This window comes from Diadema antillarum, unplaced genomic scaffold (genome assembly GCF_040938485.1).
Source record: "Diadema antillarum isolate AM-2024a unplaced genomic scaffold, OU_Dant_1.0 scf00000044, whole genome shotgun sequence".
NCBI lineage: Eukaryota > Metazoa > Echinodermata > Echinoidea > Diadematoida > Diadematidae > Diadema > Diadema antillarum.
The window spans coordinates 739,391-762,690 of record NW_027270933.1 but is presented as its reverse complement, the minus strand read 5'-3'; the positions used below and the strand labels follow the sequence as shown (position 1 = coordinate 762,690).

At 39.8% G+C, this 23,300-nt stretch overlaps 1 protein-coding gene across 1 annotated transcript; it reads right to left on the bottom strand.

Moving 5' to 3' along the window:
• Positions 1-1,236: 1,236 nt before the first annotated feature.
• LOC139713775 (short transient receptor potential channel 4-like) lies at positions 1,237-22,816 on the bottom strand. Its single transcript, XM_071625481.1, has 13 exons — positions 22,619-22,816; positions 12,512-12,691; positions 10,681-11,014; positions 10,019-10,188; positions 9,064-9,412; positions 8,464-8,603; positions 6,542-6,657; positions 5,513-5,749; positions 4,627-4,822; positions 4,009-4,200; positions 3,371-3,418; positions 2,078-2,526; positions 1,237-2,029 (listed from the first exon to the last, which is right to left on the bottom strand). The coding sequence occupies exons 1-13, from the start codon at positions 22,814-22,816 to the stop codon at positions 1,237-1,239; spliced, it is 3,402 nt and encodes a 1,133-aa protein (XP_071481582.1).
• Positions 22,817-23,300: the final 484 nt, after the last annotated feature.

Sequence of the window (23,300 nt, the reverse complement as noted above, 5' to 3'; positions counted from 1 at the left end):
TGCACGTCTATTCCTTCCGAGGACAGCATGTTACGTCCTCGGACGTAGATTTTGTCCTCGGACAAAAGGTGTGTTTTCATACCATTGGTCTCGGACGATCAGTGATGTATACGCACACACACACACACAAACACACACACACACACACACATACACAGACACACACACACACACACAAACACACAGCCATCGACTATCTTTACAAGGTTTTTGAAAAAGGTGGTGTTTCTTTTTTTCCATTTTCTACAAAATATACGAAAAAAATCCGTGGAAGGCAGAAGAAGTGTACAATTTTACCATGTAATGAAAACAAAACATTTACGTAAGATAACCATGGTAACGTTTCTCGTACTATTCGTATGACATGTAAAAGATTTGAAGCTGATGAACGGACGTAACAATACTGCTGCTATATGGATGAAGAAGGAACTAGACGTAATCGAAATCTTGACGAAAATCGTCCAATGGGAATTTCTGATCACATCGTTAAATTCAAATTCAAACAAATATGCCAACAATTAATTCTGTTGTGAATACGATTAAGTGCATCACGTGGATCACGATTACTTATGCCGTCTACTCTTATCCGGCTTTCAAGTTGATGTCTTTGGGATTATACAAGTAAAATGAACTTATGATTTTTAAGAGCATGACTACAAAAAGTCAGCAAAGATATGACTGAGAGTATATTTTCACATAGACATTCTAATCATGCATCGAAATACTTTTGAAAGTGCAATTTGCATGTGTATTGCATTGATCAATAGCAAGTTACTAATTTCTCATAAAAGTAAAGTAAGACGAAGTCCAGTAACTCACTTATGGAATGTTAATCCATTTTATTTATGTAAACTGAGGGGTTTGTGTTCTAAAGCCATGGAAATTACTTTCTATAGCGTACAGAAATAAATCTGATTTAATCAAACATTTGAGCGCAAAAATTACGATCTATTGGCAGTTTATTCTTAATGAACCTGAGGGTTTGGAATACCTACCACAAAATACTTCATAGCTTCAACTGTAAAGAATATAATACTTTGTTATGACAACTGATCAGTGATTGTTCATGATTACATTCCACGTCTTTATTTGCGTGCAATGTCTACAGAAGCCGATAATATTGTCCAGCCTTCTCCATGGTACGTACAAAATATCAAGATGCATACTAATTACTGTTTTTCGTTTTGTTTTCTTAGCAAAATATACTTTACTGAGTGACGTCCACGCTGCTATCACTTAGTGTGGCATGTTGTTATAGCCATTGTAGACATATCGTGACATGTCAATTTCTTCTGGGTTAGGTTTAGTGTTCTCCGCCCAGACGTAAGAAGGTCTTGTAGCCTGCCAGCTGATTTTGGGAATCTCCGTCACTTCCTGATCGGTCTCGTTTCCTAGCAACGGTGACGAGTTGACTTTCTCGACGGAACCATCCTCTTCTACTTCTTCGCTCTCCTCCTCCTCTTCCTCGTCGTCCTCCTCATCCTCCTCCTCTCCCTCATCATCCCTTTCCGCGTCTTCCTCCTCGCTGTCATTGTTGTTGTTGGATCTCCGTAGTGTGTTCTCCCCATCGTCTTCTGTGGAATCCTGCGACTGGAAGCTATTGTTTGTGGACGCAATGCCCGACGTGCCCTGAGAGTCTCCGCTGGCGTCGGGAGAGGGAGCGTTCGGGTCCGCTTGAGGTAGCTGGTGGAGGGGATCGTCCTCCAACCTGCCAGCGAAGGCCTTCTCCCTGCGCAGTGGGGCGCGACCCGTCAGGGATGATCTCCTCGACACGTTGTCCTCCCCCACTTGCGACGAACTGGTGTCCTGACTCCCGCTGACTTCCGACCGGCTCTCCGCCTCCTCGTCCACCGTATCCAGCGTCCTGGACGTTGGATCCTCCACCGATTCGGATATTCCCGAGTCGCTCAGGCATGGCTTGTTCCTCGCCAAGGCGCCCTCTTGAGGAACGGGTTCCACAACCGAGGCCGCGGACATTCGCCTCGCCTCCAAGTTCGGCAGTTCGCTAGGCGGGATTTGTGACATTCGCCTCGCCTCCAAGTTCGGCAGCTCGCCGGGCGGAATTTGTGACATTCGCCTCCGCATCGACTTTTTCTGCAGCTCGTTCACAGCGATCATGACGTTCTTGACGTTCTTCACCTTCAGGAACTCCGGCATGGAATAGTCCTCCTCCTGGATCGGGGCGATTTTCAACGGCTTCGGCGTCGGGTGGTCCTGGTGGACTGGGCTCTTCTTCCCTTTCTTCCCCTTCCGGTACAGGTATGACGGCACCCTGTGGAGGGAATTCTCCTCATCGGACGGCGATTTGTTCTTGTCGCTTGAAATGGAATCCATCGATTCGGACTGGAATTTGACGATCTTGGACGAGGCAGCCGGCTCCTTTCGCTTGAGTATCTCAAGCATCTCGTAACGGAATGAGGAAATGTCTTGTTTGATTTCGTTGAGGTCATCCTCGGTGACACCTTTCTCCTGCTCGCCCCGCTTGGAGTTCTTCAGGAAGCGTTTCACCAGGCTCTTCATGACTCGCTAATGAAAATGAATGCACACATATAGGAAACGCTGTCAAAATATTGTCCACAAATCTTGCACGTAATAAAAGCAACTAACATGGGTAGAACTTCTCAAGACTGCAGGATATCGGTGTTTTTTAAAAACTGTTCTAAATTTCTGACACTGCTCATTTGTAAACTTATGTGACCTCACAAGCAAAAATATAACATAGTAGATGCTTATCGTGTGTTCAAGTTTCAATATACATGCCACTATCATTGGCCGTTGTCTTTCACTCTTTCTTTTTAATTTGTGCACACGATCCAGTCATCCAACTGATCTGTTCTACTGCCCTCTCGCTATTATTTTGCTGACAAAAAGTTGTCGACATGAGCCAACGTCAAGATACTGTTTGGAAAAAAAAATGTACAGATGACTTTACTACCTCTAACTCTTAACTTTTTCAATGACATGTGGACGCAGATCGAACACTTCAAAATCATTGTTTATGTTATTTTCATGGGGGATGGGTGGGTGCGTAAACAAATTGCGATACAATTTCACGATTATGATTATGTTTTCCTTTGCTTTTTTAAGTGCCATGATTCTATGTTTAACATTGATACTAATATTTTTTCTTGTTTTGAGAAATACGAGATACATTCAATTGAAAGTGAAGCGGAAATAAAGGTGACTGAATATGTTAGTTTGAGTTTACGCGGGAGTAGATGCATGAGTGCAGCATCTCTTGGACAAATGAATGCAATAAATGCTTTATGCGTCCATTTCTTTCCCTAGACGACGTCATGAAGTTGAGGGTATTATGAATTAACACAAGTCAACATGCATTTACATTGCATAGTTCCTTTAAGGTTCTCACCTGGTAGTCGTCGTCCTTCTCCTTTTTCTTCTGCGTTTGATCTCTTTGCTACGATTGTGACGGAAAAAAAAAACAAAGATAGGAAATGGGTTCAGTATGACACTCCTTACGTTTTATCTTGTTGTCTGCCTCTGAGTCGCTATGCATGGTATTGAAGGGGAGTCAGACTTTTGTTTCCCACCCGAAGTGTGACAAGAAAGTTTTCTAAGGACGAAGATTATGTATGATATATGCATGCATGCATGCATGAATCAGCCAATTATGCGGTGAAAATGAAACGTAGAAAATCTTTCTGACACACAAAGAATTCCGTTGCACTGAAACGGGTCCCGCTCAACACTCTGGATGATTCTCATCAATGCTATGTTTCAACTAGAAAATCATGCAAAATTTACATTCTCAATACTCACAATTTGAATGATGCTATATTGCAAATGGAATTTTACTTCATAAAAATATTTCCATATTTGGTATCAAATTCCATATTTTGTCACATTTCACTTGAATCAGTGATACAGTTATGGGAAGAAGATATATATGTACACAATAACCTCAGACAAGCCCTCCCCCCCCAAAAAAAAAAAAAAAAATCCTTATACCAGTAACATGATTGGTTGGTTTGAAGAGTGACTTACTGCTCGAGAGACGTTGGCGAGGGATTTCCTCCTCCAGTAGCAGCAGCACACGTTCCTCCAGATCCAACGAAAGAGGTAGTAGAAGGATTTTGGGCTGGGGAGGGTGTTGAAAGGAGGGGGTAAAGTGTTGCCCTCCTCGAAGTAACTCATCCATAGCTTCGCTCGGGCAAACTTCCACTCCATGTCCGCCCTTGTCTGGAGCGAAAAAAAAAAGAAGAAGAGAAAAATCAAAGCAATGAGTGACACAAATAACAAGAGAAAAATCTGAAATACTGTTTATTTTTCAATGTTGACTGTGGATTGAATGCGAACTAGCATACACGAAAACACCACACACACGCACACACACACACACACACACGCACACACACACACACACACACACGCACACACACGCACGTACGCACACACACACACACACACATACACACGCACGTACGCACACAGACACACATACACGCAAACACTTAACGACGTACTCCTGGTAACCTCTCCGGTACATGTCGAGCCGTTGCGTATACTAGTATCATTTTTGTCAGATCGTTTACTGGATATTTGTTCCGTGGTTGTTTCGCCACCATTAACAACTAAACTCTATCAAAGAAATTCTGTGGAAATCACCTGGATTTTCTGGAATGACGTGTTCATCATGGCGATGAGGAGGTTGAGCAGGATGATGATGGTGATGAAGTTGTAGAAGCAGAGCATGACAGCGCCGATGAACTCGGTGATATCGTGCTTGGGAATGACGTTGGTGACCGAAACCTGGAGCTGCCCTAGTGTGGCCCAGATCAGCGCTTCGAGCGATTCGAACATACTGTGGAAACATAGAGGACAGTCATCGACAAACGATATGATAACGAAAATTTCTTAGCATCCTTTGTCTGGTTCCATAATGTTGGTGACCTTTTCATATCAAGGACATCAAGCTTTGCTGTTTTGTTGCATTGTTCATAGCTTTCACTGACATTGTTGGCGTTCCTGTAACGAAGCTAGATTGGAATTATACCTAATCTTATGTCATTTCATGTTGTTCTTATTTGTCTCACCCTTTTTTTTTTTGGTAGGGTCAGGGTCGGGGGGGGGGGGGATAATGATGACGAATTTTTGGAATAGATTCGGATGTCAGTAACTAATTTGTATCCGTTGTAGATAAAACGACAGACACAGTTATGTGCCTTGCATTAAGAAAAAAAAAGAACAGTGATGCTGTTGTGAGTACGTGCAGGTAGCAATAGTAATAAAAGGTACGATACGTAACTGTCTATTGTTCAGCTCAAGTGTTACAGGAGGATGGTGTCACCGCTGGAACATGAATACATCTGGAGGATTTTTTCAAGATGGAGCTTAACAGAGTGTAGAAAAATTAAGAAAAATGTTTACGAATGTATGACGCATATTTTCATAAAGTATTTAGTGATTTGGTTATTTACAGACCAAAACCCATGAATAGATGCCAACACACATTTGCATTGCGGGATGCCTTTAAAAGCACCGAGCCACTCACTTTGAGAAAACGTCATTGGTCTGTTCGGGGCACGTGACCCCGAAGCATTCCTTCTCGCTTCCGTTGTCTTCGCCGCCGTAGACCCAGTAGAGCTGGTTGAGGCCTGCCGCAAAGGAGAAGAGGACCAGGCCGATGAGGAAGAGGAACTTGAGGATGTCCTCCACCATTCGGCCGAGGGAGATCTGGAGGGGGCCGAGGTGTGAGTTGGCGGTGAAGAGGTACACGAGGCGCAACATGCTGGGGAAAAGAAAACAAAATGTGTAAATAGTATGTACAAACAGAAATTTCAATAATTGTTCAGTGCGAGATTTCAGAGAGAATGTAAGTGAAGAAGGCGAACGTGCTATCGAAGCATATATACTTATAAGGAAACTGGTTGATGAATGCATAACTGTGACCACTTATATCACTTTTCATTAAAAGAATGAAAACAACAACAAATGGGCAAGATTGACAAGAATCCTGCTTTTACCGGCCCATCCACGTGAAAAAGGAAGTGGCCATTAGGAAGCCATATGCCGATTCCATAATAACTGCGTTGTTCGCAGCAATTTTCTTTGCATTTGTGAGGTTTCTTCTTTTACGCAACAGGAAACGATTATCATTTGTGGGTGGGGAATCTAAGATTCGTATTGTTGTTATCTCTCGTTGTTGTTGCCGTTATTTATACGTGGTAAGTATTACTGTTTGGTGTATGGCTATAAGGCCATGCAGTCATTGTTATTTTCATAGCACCCTTTGATTTTCTTCCCTTGTTTCGTAAGGATGTTCATGAATAATTAGACGGTAATGTAGGGCCTCTGAATTTCTCAGTCACCTAACTAATATCCGCATCATTAGTGTTTACCAGTTCTGACAAAAACTACAATGCATCTGCCATGTTGGAACTATGCAACGTCCGCCAACAGTAGTTCGAGAGGGAGAAGGCGGAGGATGAGTGGGGTGTAGCTTTTTTGTTTTAATTAAGCACTTTATCTTTTGTGTGTGTGTTTGTGGGTGAAACAAAACGGTTATGTGATAGAACCTCACCTTAGTACGTTTGCTATGGCGAATGCGGCTTCGGCCAGAAGGGTGGGGTCGCCCATTGTCCATTGGTCCCTTGGTAAATTCGGATCCCCATACCGCTCATTCTTTATTACATGTATCTACGTCATAGAAATGTATAAAAATTGTAACGTTGTTTGATTATGCAACAAATTTACACATAACGCCATCACGCACAGAATACGGAGTGCATCATTTTCCTGGAGGATCAAGAAATGCTTAATAACGTATACACTCTTAACTTTGACCCTTTACCAGTGTCACACTGGGAGCACGTTGACAGGTGCAACTCTGCACCTTTCAAATAAGACCAGAAAGGTGCAAAGTTGCACCTTTAAAGGTGCTCCCACTGTGGCACTGGTATGAAAGGTGCAGAGTTGGATCTTTATTGGTGCTCCAATTGTGATACGCAAAACAGAGAAGGGTAGATGAAGTGAAGAAAACGAGAAGATAAGAAACAGGAGAGAGGTCGGGGGAGACGGAATTAAAAAGAAAATCCAAGTATAATCAGAGAGCCTGTATTTTAAAACAATGATAAAGTTTTTAATGATAATAAATAACAATAACGATAATAGGGGGTATTTCTAATGCCTTTATACCACTCAGTCAGAGTGCTCAAAGGACATGATATACTTCTCTGCTATTCCGTTGAAGACGACTGTAAACGCTTGAAGAAGTAATTTGTTAAGACGCTTTGAACATGAACTTATGGAACCCATTCTCGATTCTATGTTTCAAAGAAATCAATCATTCCATGAGTATCCCACTCGACGTTCCAATGAATTTCATTTACCTCTTTTACGAACGATTCTTGCTAAGAACACACTTATCTATACTGGCCCAACTTATAGGAATTTTCTGAATAAGGACATTAAAAAAAATGCACCCTCTATCTTATATTCATTTAAAAGAAGATTAAAGTCTTTTTTATGGCAATTTTATGATCCCACAGAATTGAATCAGCCTGTTGGCTTATTTCAATTCCTTTTGAAGAATTTCAATTATAGATAATATACTGTTACGTATTTTCTCGTCCCTGTTCTCCTGAGACATTTACAGAGTAGATTCAATTTTATTTGTATTACTTCTGCATCTATTTCTCTCTATTTTTCTATATTTCCGTATCCTTTTCACGCATCCCATTATTTTTTCGATATAATTCTGTCGAGGATCGCTGGATCTGTTTTGCCTTTCTGTCTGTTGTATTGTCTTCCTGTTATGTTAGTCTTGTCTCGTTCTGTTTTGTATCTTAGTCCCCCTTTATAAGTTTTGTCGTCCCAGTCTCGTTTAATGTTTATTCGCCTGTGTATGTGTGTCTGTCTGTAACTCTGTCTTCTTAGTGGGCTTCCAGACTTTTTTTCCTGACTTTATTCCTAATCTTTTTCCCCTTTTTGCATCAGTTCATTTTCTATTGACATCCTGTACCTGAGGGGCCCACATTCTACAAGCATTGTCTTATAGTGGGTCCCTCCATTTTCCGATATTTTGCGTAATGTTATATTGTCTGTATCACTTCAGTCAATCAATTTTCATTACAACATATTTGTTACCCCAAGGTCCCACAATTATGTTTTCTCAATTTACTTTGTTTTGATTATGCAACCTTATTCTCTGTTACCAAAGAAAGTGAAATGTTTATTTTCTTTTCGAAAAATGAAATAAAGTTTGAATTGAATTGAATTGAATTGAATTAAGGAACTATACGGCAAATGCCCAAATACGATTAGACATTCTGTACGGACTGTGGAAGTGTTTTCTATCCTAGTAGCATCCAGCCGTAAATATCCTTTTCGAAAGAGTGAGGAATATTTGTCAATGAGACTTTGCTTGCATTTCTGTCGACAAAATCATCAACTGTAACTACATGACCTACATACAATGAATTTTGGAATCTGGGGAATACTTACATTGACGTATGCCGTTATTCGCAAGCCTATCACTGCCATGTACAATGAATTGGTGCCAAAGTCGAGTAGGTTCCACCAGTCATGTAGATATTCGAGAAAACCGGAGTCCCATAGCTGCTTGATTTCCGCCCACACGAACCCTGCCAAGGAGAAAAAGGAAGGGCAAATACAAAATGATAGCAATCATTTTTTTTTAATCAGCAACTGAGCTAGCTAGTCATGAGCCGATATTGATTGCGTGTTGCGCTCATATCATTGTGTGTCGTTTGGAATGTATACATACCGTATGCGTTTTTGATAACCGTTACGAAGGTAATTTTCAATTTTTTTTTCAAAGTAATTATTGTTCTCGCGTCACCTGCATTTTGCGCATATGCGCTGAAGTTATTCCAAACAGCAGCGAGTTATTAAACTGATCTATAAAAGTTGGATACAAAACGAGTATAAAAAATATCAATGATCACGTAGGGCCAATGAATAATACGGGAGTCAAGTGATATTTGATATTACGCCATCTAAGGTAACTATCCTCCTTATAAACTGTGATTAAGCTTTGACAAGACGTTTTTAAGACCTATAGAGTGTCTCGTCATCTGTTACCTGCTATCCACCAGCATATTAGCAGCTCGACGTCAGTCGGCGACGGGCCGCGGGCGTTCACTCGGTTACTGGACGCGTTGTTCCCGATGTCGAGCGAGGCCATGAGTAGGAGCACGACAAAGACCAGGTAGGAGGCACTGTGACAAATGAACTTGAGAAATGGAAGACGAATAATGCGGCCCAGTTTGGTCTTCGGCGCGATCAGGTACATGATGGAGAGCAGCGGGAAAGACATGCCGACGAAGAAGCTGATGAGCACCTTCAGGGTCCAGTGCTGCCGCCGCCATCCCGGCAGGCCCTGGTACCACTCCTCGGCGAGCAGCTGCTGGCAGTTTGGATGAGCTGTGAACTGGGGTACAGAAGCGAACGTGGGTGTTGATTCCGACCTTCATTTTTGCCCTCGGGGCAACCACTAGAGGAAGAGTAGCCAACACGGCTTCACCATTCCCCACCCCATTTGAGTTATTTGAGGTATAGCTGTCGATATCTACACACAACTTTAATGTAGTTTATAGCGTTAACACAATTATAGTTGTATCTTCATGGTTTGTATTTTGTATTTGGCACGTTTGGAGAAATCGCATCTGACATTCATTCCTTTATTGTCTTTTTCTTGATTTGATTTTTTTTTCTTTCAGTCAGCCGTTACTACTCGTAAAATTTTACCATATACAGTAGCTGTCTTGTATCGGTTTAGTTTCATCTATACAATTCAATTGTAATCCATCATGTCCATTCTAAACATTTTGACTTTGCCTACTTTACGAGTGACAAAATTCGATTTCGTTTATCATTCTTCTTTTGCTTCTTTTGGTGAGGCCGCTCCCCACTGATACCCCATATTATGACTCATCATCAAGGCACTTAGTCGGCAAAGAATTTCAGCAAAATGTAGAACCACCCCATCTCCCTGCCAGACAATGGAAGAGACCAATCACGTGGCATATCTACTCACCGCTTTTTGTTTATACTTGATGGCGAGTCGTAGCCTACTGAGCGGCTCCTCACCGCTCGGGGCGTCCTCGTCTCGGTTGAGGATGGCCGAAAGCTCGTGAGAGCCTCGAGTCTGGTCGAGTAACATCGTGGCGAAGTCGCGACAGTTGTCGGCCAGTTTTTCATATTCCTCTGACGTAAGACAGAACAACGCCAGACAAGGATACTATTGAATATACCCTTGTCCATTTTCAAGTACAGACAATACATTTCATAATAAAAGATTGGATGACGTAATGACTAATTGGCTTACTCGAGGTTTATGTTCCAGGTGACATCCAAAATAAGAAAATAAACCCTAATGCTCCATAGAGCTTCATTAACTTGATTGCAACACAACTTGGTATCTCGACAAAAAGAAGCAATCCATCAAAATTGCGGCGTCTCAAAATATGCAACTGCTTACCTTCCTTAGCCTCCTTTCTCATAATACAGACTTTGAGAAATCATATAGCCACCAATTTGAAACAAAATGGTCTCAGCCTAAGCATTTCCATAATGTCCTACCCAATCACTGCCAATGTACAATAAGAGTGTCAATTTTCCAAAGTTTCTGCGTCCTCATCTCGTCATAAGACTGTCTTACTGATACAGCCAGCCTCTGTTGCTGTGCTGTTCCCGTACCTTTGAACTCGTTTTCACGGTGGCTGAGTTTTCGGAGCTCCCAGCTGAGCTCGAAGGCGGTGAGGACGGGATCGTCGCTGGAGAGTGCGATCAGCGAAGAGCTGGCCAGCGCGCGGTAGACGTTGAGGCGCGAGCGGGAGTGGCGCAGACCGTCGTGCCGGATGCTGGCTTTGCAGTCGTCGCACCCGCACTTCACGTCGTGTGGTTTTGGAATCGAAGCTCCCCGCTCGAGCAGGACCTTGAGGATCTCGTAGTTGTTGCGGTGGGCAGCCAGGATGACCGGCGAAATGTCCGAGTCGTAGTCAGTCTCAGTGGGCTCTTGGAGAATCCTCACCTGTGGCAAGTAAGACAAAAGGTGCGCGTCACAAAGGCGTGTTCATCTTTAGGTCCTGGTCATATGTGAGCGAAGACCAATGGCCGACCATTCTATCACCCCTGAAATTACTGTTCGGCATATGGCTATTCCAGGTGGTAAAAAGAGTTTTTGGAAGTCAGCAAATGGTTGCCAGCGGTCGGTGACCGGCTTTGGTCGGTGTTGCATTGAAAGCCTTTTGCTTTTCGATGCTGCATTGAAAGCCTTTTGCCTACCAAACTGGTCGCAAATGTGTTGATTAGTTGTAAAAAGGTCGGCAATCGGTACCCGACTGGTTGCTAACCTCTTTAAGACTGATCTGCAGGGATTTCTTCCTCTCGTCACGAAGACCTTTTTTTTTTTCGGCAACCAATTGCCGACCTATTCCCGACCGAATAAAGACTGATCACTGACCATTGCCGAGTGGTTGCTGACGAATCTACATGCACCTGGCATGAAAAATAATACTACATGTATTTTTTTTTCTCCTCCTATAGAGTGGCTGCATGCAAATGCCTGATACGCATTTGTAATCCTGTAGTTATTGTTGCCGAGCCCAAATCAAAAACCACCAACTATTCGGATGCCAATTTGCAGTGGTCTTTAACAAGTCGCCGACCCAACGCCGATCAGTTGCCGACTATTAGCAAACCATTTTCCCGAGCAGTCGCCTACATTCATCATCTTTTTGTTTGTTTTGTTGTTGTTGTTGTTGTTGTTGTTGTTCACAAAACTTCACAAAGCGCTCTCCACGGTTTGCCAATGGTCGGCAGCAGATCGGCAACCGGTCAGCTACCAGTCACTGATGAAAAATGTTTCGGGGTTTGGTCGCCGATTGGATGCCGATGGTCGCCAGAAATTTTGGGGTGCTGAAGGTCGGCAACGAATCTTCGCGTCAGTGTGACCAGGTCCTTACAGACGCAAAAGCATAGTTCATTATATTCGGTAGGGAGGGTGAACAATTACTCTTCGGTGTTTGGATTTAGCGAGCTGTAGTCCGAGTGAAACGGTGCTCATGCAGTGATGAGAGTGGGTCCACTGATGATACAAGTCTAGACATAAATCTCTCTTTCCTTTCGTTTTTGACCTCCTCTATCTATCCATCCATCTTTCTATCTATTTATCTATCTATCTATATGTCTATCTATGTATTTATCTATCTATTTATATATGTATCTATCTATCCTATTTATTTATTTATTTATCCATCTATCTATCTATCTGTCTGTCTATCTTTTCTCTCTCTTTCTCTCTCTCTCTCTCTTTCTCTCTTTCTCTTTCATATCTGTGTGTATCTATTTCTATCTTTCTCTGTTCCGGAGGACACTTTGTTGTTTCTGCTCTCTTATTAATGACAATGTTTTAGGAACCAGCAAAAGCCATTCTTCAATAGAGGTCACACACACACATACATACACATACATACATGCAAACATACAGACAAACAAACAAGAGCAAAATGTCGATTTGAATGCTAACATGCATATCCTTCTTGGGAGGCTTGTAGTTGAGTAGCAGCTCCACGGCTTCCACCACCTCCTCGTCGATGGCGTGCAGGAGGGCATCGCCCACGTGTACGTGGTGTCGGAGAAGGAGCTCGATGATCTCGATGTTCTCATTTTGGATGGCGATCTGAAGGGCAGTCCGTCCTAATGGGTCCTAGTTTCGAGCAGAAGACAAAGAAAGGAAAAATGAATAAGCCTGGTCGCACGGAACCACAGTATACAACTTTGTAATTGGTCTTTGAAACATCATAACCATTCACATGATTGTATAGTGTAAGATCAGACACAAGTAATGACATTATATGATCGAGGAGGTATCGCATGTAATACATCCTTGATGTGACTATGAGCAAAGATCATTTTTAGTGTCCCAACCGCCTGAAACATCGCAGACCTATAGCTATACATTCGCAATTGAAGTTCTGTTTGTACAATGAGCTCTCTATAAGGTGCAATGAACTATTGTACTCTTTGACATTAGAAACAACATCACTGTACTTTGTCATAATTCACTTTCATTTCATCTTTGGCCCATGTTCATGACTGAAATTATGAATCCTGATCTGATTTCGATTTTTTTTTTCATTTCATGGATTAATACTTCCTGTTTATTTACCATATTTATGATTCGTTGTTTCATTGAAATTAGGGAAAGAGAGCTTCGGCATATTTCCTGTGAGTAGAACGAGCTTTACCAGCACAGGTTGCTTATCATTATTATAATTACCATCATCATAATTATACTTTATGATGATGATAATAATGATAGTGGTAGTAGAAGTAGTGTTAAAAGTATCGTTGTTATCATTATTGTTACAAATATGACTATCATTATCATTATCATTATCATTTTCATTATCATTAGTTGTATTCTTTCAATTCAATTCAATTCAACTCAATAGTTTATTTATTCTTATGAATTTTATCGTTACTATGATGTCCTCTAAACCCGTCTTCCTGTAAGACCGGATCCGGTGAATCCGTTTCTTAGCGTTACGTAAAATCCTAATAGTGGGATCCAGAATAGGCATCTTAAAATTATTTATATTTTGTTGTTACGGAATAGAGAGCATTATGATTACGGCGTTACTTTTGAGATATCCAGGGCCGTACTACACTTTCCTTTTAGTGGGTTATACTTGGCGAAAGTACTGTTTTCCTTTCTAATGAAGAGAATTTTGACATATACATCATGTAGCATTCGTAGTATTTGTTTTTCGTACATGTTCATAGCTCACTTGTGAGAGCCTCAGTAAATAGTCACTCGTAGATGAAGTACATGTTGTAAATTGCAGTTTGTTGTACTAGGATGAAGTGAATAAAATGCAGTGAAATAAGATACATTTATATGTATATATATATATATATATATATATATATATTTGTATATATATACACAATATATATATACATATATATATATCATATATAATCATATATATATATATATATATATATATATATATGATTAATAGTGATGGTGATAAATATCATTATGCTAGGATATTATATCAATTCCTAACCTTGAAATACACGTGGTTGTTAAAATGGTGCACGTACTTTATCAACTCGACCTTGTAATGTGGTTACAATGAAAGCTAAACTGGTATATAGCAGATAAAATGGGTCGAACCAGAATAACCACAATTTTTGCGCTCTTTGTGGTCAAATCTAAAAATAAGCTTTTCTATGTAACGCCTGTATCGGAGCCCGTGGCATTGGTTTGTGCTTTAGGAGCTCATCATGTCGGAGTTCAGATTTCAGAAGTCTCTCTAAGTTGTAACCGACTCTGTTTAACCAACCTGGATCGGAGTCGGCTGCTGTTATGGATTGTGCTGTAGGCGTTCTTTCGTGTCGGATTTCTAATCATACAAAATCTTTGAAACCGACTGCGTTTAACCGACTTGGATCGGAGGCGGCTGCTGTTATAATGATTGTGCTTTAGGCGCTCTTTCATGTCGGATGTCAAATTACACAAATCTCTGTAACCGACTGTGCTTAACCGACTTAGATCTTCTGTCATAAGGACTGCGCTTTAAGCGTTCTTTCATGTCGGATTACAGATCATATTAGTCGCTCGTTGGATAGTTTTATGACTTGTACGGCACCGATGTTAAGTTAGCATTTTATGCGGCATTTCATGCATTGGTTCCCAACCGATAATCTTTTGAGAACCGAAGAATTAGTATTGCCGGAAGAGACAGACAAATAGATGGTTACAAATCAATTAAAATGCTAATTTCTTTTTATCATCTTAACGCCAGTATTACTGAAACAAGACATCTCAGGAAATACATAAATTATCACATCTGTCATGACCTACAATTACACCGGTAAAATGGATGAGCTGCTGCAGATTATCAATTCTGGAGAAAGCACGATTGATTTCGATCTAATCGGATTTTGCCATTTGACGTAAGAGAGGAGAAAAAAAAAGAATGTCCCACTTATCGCTTTTCCGATCTCTAGGCTTCAGCGCACTGATATGCTGAGGTTGACTACTTGCTCTTGGTTCGTCTATATACGGTATTCCAAATTCATCGATTCAGCAAACTACTGGGCCACCGGGCGCCCAAGGATGAATTTCTCCGACATACATATTTCATGGTCGATACATTCGGAGCGAGAAGCGAGTACCGATGTTTGGATTCCTTTTTTTTTTTTCATCAACTTGAAGGATTGTAGGTTATCTGTTCAACCAACTCTTAGCGACACACTGTAGATCATTCCCTGATAACAATACTTTTATATTGTCTTCCGTTCATGCTGTGAAATATATTTGCTTTGTTTACCATTAGTTTTGAGAATTCAAATTTCAATATAGATGTATTGTCAAAATCTTTATCGCAGGAGTTTAATAGAAATGGGTTAGTTTGATTGTTTTATTGTAACCAAACACGTTTTTATAAAATAGTATGTATTACATATTCTTTTTAATACCATAAGGAATGAAACTATGTACATAAGATATTAGTGATCCCCAAATACCAGGGAATTAGTCAAATTGCAAACTTCGTCATGAGTGGTTACACAATATGGACCATAGATTATTTTTCACACTTGATTACCACATGCATGGATGAACACCAAAGGAGGAAGAATTGTGCTATTCACTTTCTGCGATTTAATTATCAAAATGGCAAGAATTGGTTCCTATATAGTTCACCCGTTGTTCACCAGAGACGACATTTATTATGTTTACCACCTTATTTTGTATGCATGTCCACGTAGTCCATATCACAAACACCAATAGTGATGGAAACGCATAATGTGATGTTAACTATATATGCGCAAACGCTTTGTGTTGTATATTTTGTTTGTTGGTCATTTTTGTCCTTGTTTTGCTCCTCTTGTAAGGATTGTTTGAATGAATCGCCTGTTTTACCAAGAAATAAAGAGAACAACATGAAGATAAGTATGTCTTTCCTTATTTACAGGTAAATCATATCGTATCATACATAGTACCTTTATACACAGTTATGTAGCCAATGTATGTCATGTTGATATTAAGTATCATGCTATGTTTAATTTTGTTTGTGTCTTGTTACACAGAAATAAAGCAATAGACCAAACCAAACCAGACCAATGGGCTGGGAATCAATATATTTATCTTGAAAAGCATATGGCATGAGAAAGGAAATGAGGATGGATGGGGAAGAGAAAGAAAGAAAGGAAGAAAGAAAATATAGCGATTACGATAAAAGATGGCAACCATGGCACCTAATAGTACCCGGATGGTATAGGCATGCAGTATATCGATATCATGAGGTGTAAGATATTACTTAGTGTTTTCGTTTATCACGAAAAAAAGAATACAAAAACTTACCCGCAGTTCCTGCGATCATCAACAAAAAGTGACATAAAAAAGGAAGAAGTGGGTTTAACGACAATGACATTGTAAACCCGTTTTATGGCACAAATTTTCCGTCAGAGTAGAGCATTCGCTGGTAAAGGAGAAGGTGCAGGTATACTTGTCATTGAAATGCAAGAATACAAATGGAAACGAAAATAAGTGAAAACTTGGATCCGATCTTCCATACCCGTTTTGCTGTGGAAAATCAAATTGTCTCGAAGTGCACATTCACCAAGGGCTTTTATGAACAGCGAGGATCTTCTCACCAATAGTTTTAGTTTCTTGAAAGGGGTCGGGGCAGTGAATTTACAGAAACGCATTTCCTCCTGTTCGAAGCTGATCCTGTCAATTGACGATGTTTCTTTAGTATACATACTGCAATGCAACCAGTGGAAAATGGTGTTGTTATAAACGATGGTATTATCATCAAAGTAATGTCTGTTTATCCCTAGCAAGGGAGTCTTCTATAGAACGGACACAACGCGAATGAAATCGAGGTTACATGCTAAACGAATCAATTCGTTTCTCTGAAAGCCTTCTTACAAAGTTTGGTCTTTTTTTTTTCTAAAGGTCAGGATTTTTGTTGACTCTTTGTTATGGTTAACAATCCGATTTTCCTTCCTACAAAACGTTCCAGTGACTTTGTGCTATCACTTGGACAATATTTCTCAAAGTATACCTCTGTCTAACTCTGAGTTCACTTCGCCATATCATCCAGGAGACGGCTGGTGATTCTGAGAGTAAAAACTTTTTGCATTAGTTAGAGCTGTAGCCAGTTGACCTTGAATTTCAATAAGAATTAATTTGCCTGTTTGGGTGCAACGTTATTACAACACATCATCCAGCGGAGAGTAGCTACTAACTAATCGAGTTTTCGTCAGAAGGGACTGAAGTGGGAGTGTTGTAGCAAATCCATGGATCACCATGACCAAGTAAGTAATCGTACGCCAAATTTTAACTCTGAATTTCCCAAAACGTACTTTTCTTGATCAAGTTCAGTACGTTGCAGTATAAAAAAAAAGAAAAAAAAATCTTTTCAGAATAATTTAAAACACTGTTATCCGATACAGTCTGTAATTCATTCATGCATATTTTTTTTTTTTGCAAAAGAAATTACTTTCATTCATTCATTCATTCATTAAATGTACTTATTGTAATTGTACTAAATTGTAAATTGTACTACATTGTACTAAATGTAAATATACTTAAAAGTATATCCTTTATCAAAAGCTGCAACATAATTTAAAGGGAACGTATAACACTGAAAGTAAAACAAAGTGGTCATGGTAACCACCTTTTATAAGGACCTCTTTGCTTTTGGACATCTCAGCCATTCCAAAAGCAATTTTCATCAAATTATCTTTCAATTCCTCTTAGAATTGTATGCTCTTTAATGTTTCATGTAAGTGGTTACTAATTATCCCACAAAAAGTTACAAACTGAATCCCCATCTCAACCAAAAGTATACTACCCCTTTAACTACAGTCTAACCAAAGCATATGCCAGTTAAAAAGGTTGACAAGTTTACTTATTGAACTGAGAGGAGGATCCAAGTGTGAACTAACACATGTGTTTTATTTTCACATTATCATACACCTACACACAGAACACAAATACTTGGATACAAACATAAACACACAAGCACGCATACGAAAGTTTCTGTCAACACCGGACGTTATTCAACAGCCTTTAAGCTTGATCGCAACACTATACTTCCTTCTTTGGTCTAATCTCTTAGTTGCACTACATAACAATATGGTTTATTTCACGTAGATACACTGTGAATGATATTTAGGTGGTAAACGTATTGAAAAGAGGCGTGAATGAAATATCTAGAGAGAATATCGTGTGTGCGAGTCCGCGAATACATCAGCAAACGGTATTTTATCACGCATGTGGGACATACTGTTATTTATGATACTGCACTACTGCGTGACTAGATCGTAAACTAATGCGAGACGCCAATAAAAAGTAATGCATGAACGATTAAAACGCTCCTTACGTTCCGGAAAACATTCATGAATAGTTAATTTGGTTGGAGAGCTGTCATTCGAAAAAAATATGGACGACACTTTAGGGGTTTTATATTCACAAGACATTCAAACTACTGTCGAATCTGAAGGCAGATTGTAATGGGGGGGGGGGGGGAGGGGGACACAGTATTTGTTACAATGAGTCAACCTGACAGTCATTCTACAAAGCTCTGACTCTCCAGAAGAGCCCTGATCTGGGTTTCGCTTCCTTTTCAATTTGACGAGAGAAATTTTGTGTTTGTTGTCGCTTTTTTGATTCTCAGCATTTGTCATTCGGTGTGGTATTGATGTCGTATTTATATTTATATCTATATGTATATGTTCCATGTCTAAACTATTGGAAGGTTCAAAAATACATTTCAAGGCCACGCACACCCTGCTGTCCCAGCCCCTCATGCACATGCACGTGCACCTTTCGCAGTATTCAGAATGTAAATAAAGTATATATTTCTTCCAGTGTTGTCAAGCTTTCAATCTTCGCTTTTGTCGTCAACCCCCTGTAACTTAAGCAAACATTCCCTAATAGAAAATTCAATTTACGTTGCTCATTGATTATGGAACGCCTGTATCATATCACAGCAATTTGTATCACGAATACAAAATTTTTACTTGGTTTCAACGTAATTTGTATACGTATTTTCCTTGTAAGATTTTGTTCATGATAAAGTTGTAGAAACAAATGAATGATGACATAGGCAAAACCAATTGGGACAGTGATTGTTGAACCTATTTGAAAACAAAATAATATTTACAACAAAAATGATACCTGAGTACGTCCGTTTTGCGTATCCTTCCTATTGTATGACAACACGTGCCACCTGTTGATCCTCAGTGAAACCTCTCAAACCAACTTGTTGAGCCTTTTCCTCCCTTCCCCACCCCTCCCCTCCACCCCCCCCCCCTCATCCGCCACGCTTATACTCTCCATTATCGTATCATCCGCAGCAAACTACCGATGCTCATTGACTCAAGCGTGTAATGTACATTATTGTACGCACGTCAACAGCGTCCTTGGCCGAGTGGCGAGCCAGTCGAAGCGATGAGGCATACACAAAATCAGCTGCACAGATACACTCAATACATTTTGTATCCTCTCCACATTGCTTTAGCAAAGAAAAGAAAACCCTGACTTCCGTTGCATCAACATTTTCCAACACCACTTTGGACTCAACACATGCATGTGATCGCTTTTTTCTTCATTTTTGTCTTCCTTGCCAGGAAATCTCTCTCTTGCAATTCACATCACTCATTTTTATCTGCAAGGCTACTTTTGAAGCACGTGTAAATAATATTCTAGAAAAGAGCATGAATATTCGAGGCCTCCTGTACGTATTCAATGCAGGAAGCCACGTGAGATGGTAGTCTTTTATGGATGAGTGAAGTGTATTTGTGTCTATGTAAGACAGATTAGCGCGCAACAAATGAATAATCGACTGTCCCTGACTTTCATTTCCCTTAGCACAATTGGTCCAAATGATCGTAGTTGTGCACGGCTGTCATACATTTAACCCATCAAGTCCAATATTGATATATGTAGCAGACATCTGTGGTTTGGTGCTTTGTCCTTTTATCATAGTTTCTCTGATTTATCGTTAGTATGCCCTAAGATAGAGTAAACCAGACATTTCATCTGAGATAGTCCACTTGTAATACACTCAGCAAAAAAAGAAAGTAAACACTTTTTCAAGTTTATCTTTCTCATAGACTATCTGGCTAAAAATGGTGTTTTATATACCATGTTAAAGGTAATTTAATTAGCTATCAACCTTGTAGGTCAATGAAAATGTTCACTTTACGCATGAATGAACACATTCATTTTTCTCTTCCAAGGCACAAAAGTAAAAATTGCAAAATGGACAAATTGTTATTCAAGTGTATTTGCTCTTCCATATAATAATGAGAACAAAAGACAAATTTAACACAAAAGAAGTGCAAATTGATTAGCAAAAATCAACCTATGATCTCAATAATGTCTCTGTAACCCTCAAAAAATAAAGAAAGGCAAAAAATAAAGGAGGAAACTGAAGAATCTTCCGTCAAATCTGCAGTCAAAAGACATCAGAGAAAAGTATGGTAACAAAGAAAGTTAAATTTGAAACGTTATTTCAAATTTAGAAAATTTGAAATAATATTTGGATCTTGAATTTGTCTCAAGCATTCCTAAATTCCTTAATTAAAAGGTAAAATGAAGAAATTCTGTCGATTTTATCACCTTTACGGCTTACTCCCTATGTCATCTAAAGTTTGAATTGATGGCAAATGCTTATGTTCCACCTTCAGTTTCCCCACTATGTTTTTGTTTTGAATATAAAGGGAAACAAAGGAACGGAAACTTATTTCTGCTGTTTCCTTTATGTCTCTCATTGCTTTAAATTGGTCTTTTGTTATCATTGCTATCTTGGAGGGCATTTGCAAATGAATTTCAATATGTCCAATTCTGCAATTTTTACTTTTCTGCCTTGGAGGTCAAAAATAAATGTGTTCACTCATGCGTAAAATTTCCCTTTGCATAAACCTACCTGGTTGATAGCCAATTAAATAATCGTTGATATGGTATATGACACATTGATTTTTATCTAAATCTTCTATGCAAAATATCAACTGAAAAAAGTGTTTACTTTCTTTTTTTGTTGAGTGTATAACTGATTCTCAAATTGCATGGCAACACATCTTAGAAGATTACTCTATCACATTAATGCCCTAAATCATTAGGTGACAAATAATATCCATTCGTCATGTTTGTTACGTTTGTATACCAACCCAATTAATCACCTATGCTTCTGTTGAATATCAATTTGTACTTATTTATGTCTATCCACATCTATGTTGTACTACATTTTATTCGAACTTTTACATTTCGGGTCATTACTGCATGTTAATCGTGACAAATTCTTTGAATTCATACTAATTTGTAACTGCATGCAACTTACCTTACGGCTTCACTGAAACAAGTGCGTATGCTCGTTTTACAATTAATGGGCTATTTGTTTGGGGTTTTTTTTTTAATCCTTCTTGCAACCACCGTGGCCAAACTGCGCATGCGCCTCAACAGAGTACCCCTTATATTGCGAGGTATAAAAATTTCCGTAGGTAGACTACTTCAATTTCCTGTATGGTATGTTTTTATACTGAGAGCTGCTGGGCACTGCTAGTATGCTAAAAATCCTTTCCTTTTTTTTTTCTTTCTTTCTTTCATTTCTCCTGTATCAGCTCCACTTCCTGGTGTGTAAAAAAAAACTGTCCTTTCAAATTAAGACATCAAGACATCAAGAGCATCCTTCTTCCACGCATTTTTATCACTGTGATTGTCAAGGCCAAGTATTCTCCATCTTCCTTTGAGAGCGCGAGTGGCGACGATTTTGATCTTCTTGCCTCTCATCTCGAGAAGTATAATAGTTTCCTGCTAACTAGATCGATCTGCTCAGAAGGTTTCTAATTTGTTTGCTTCATCTGTCCATGTAATTACCATATTCCTCAAAAAGACAGCCCTCATATAGCTGTATCGTGTATGATATAACGCGACCAAGCTGCACTTCAGCAAGCCACTTATGGATAAAGGAAAATGCAATATACGCTTAGCCTCGCTGTAATAAAAAAATGTGATACTTCGATCGAGCGCCCCCAGCATTTGTAACTGTTATTCCCCGTAATCTCTGTAATCCGTCCACCTACATATTCCTTGATCAATCGTTGATATCGCCTCCAAGATGGTGGATGAAGACTAGTTGATAGTAACAGAGTAAGTTGATTTGATATTAAAACACCGCTTCTTGAGACACCTATATCCGTTCAGCCTTCCAATCTCGATTCTGTCATGTCTGTTTGTCTCTCTATAGTCATCATTACACGTTTAGGATCCTAAAGGTTGCGCGAGCTATAGTAGCATGGTAATTATGATTATACCTGCAATCTAATATTGCGCCAAATCCATGAAATGAAATTAAATGAAATGCTCCAGGCGCATGCGAAGGTAAAAGGATAGAGATAAGACAAAGAAACTGGAAATGGGCAGGGTATATGATTATTGCAAGCCGTAAACATTAAAATAGGCTCCAAATATGAACTTTCTGCGATTCAAAAAATGTCTTCACATGGCACACACTGTAGTCTGGGCTTGCCATGACTTGGATATGGATAACGTCGGGGGGGGGGGGGTTAAGGTGTTCGGAAAAGCGTTGGAAAATTTCCGTTAAACTTTCGCATTTACCTTGCAGTTGATGTTGATGTTGAAGTAGATTTCGGCTTCCTCTAACGCATGCCTGACGCTGGTGTAGTCTCCCCGCTCCACTGCAAGTAGGTACTGCTTTTCGGCCGGTGAGAGCGGGACCTCCTTCCGGACGATATTGAGCGGGATGCGGTCGCTCAAGGAATCCACGTGGTAAAACTTCGGCATGATGAAGCTTCGCTGCCGAAGCCCATCACTACTGCAAAGACGATAAAGACAAAGATAGTTGTGAACTGTCTTCATTCGGTCATCACTTTTCTTGTTATGGGAGTAGAAAGCTTTTCATCCATCATTCAAACACACTTTTGTTGTCATTCGTAAACGTTCTTGATGTGCAACGTGCTATGAATAATGAAGTGAATTCTTAGTTACCGTTTCAAGAAGAAGCAGTAAGTCAAATTGAATAGATCAAATCAATGTTGGCACCAAGGTATCAAGAAGTCGCCCCCATATCTGTATTCCTCCCGAATGGTTCATATACAACGTCACGAACTCAAGTGTCAGTTCTTTCATCTCCAACTCCTCCCAATACAAGATATACAATCTAAACTCAGTCTGGCCTTGGCGTTCCCAAAATCTGAATCGGAATAACAAACCAAAAACAAACAAACAAATAAACAAACAAACAAACAAACAAACACAAAAACAACAA

What these genes read in the sequence shown, in the direction of transcription:
- LOC139713775 (XM_071625481.1), bottom strand. Translation starts at nt 22,816, where the DNA reads ATGCCGAAGTTTTACCACGTGGATTCCTTGAGCGACCGCATCCCGCTC. An exon ending in ACCAATGACGTTTTCTCAAA is followed by an intron (nt 4,823 to 5,512) that starts GTGAGTGGCTCG and finishes ATGTTTCCACAG; the next exon opens with TATGTTCGAATCGCTCGAAG. An exon ending in CGTCATTCCAGAAAATCCAG is followed by an intron (nt 4,201 to 4,626) that starts GTGATTTCCACA and finishes TTTTCGCTCCAG; the next exon opens with ACAAGGGCGGACATGGAGTG.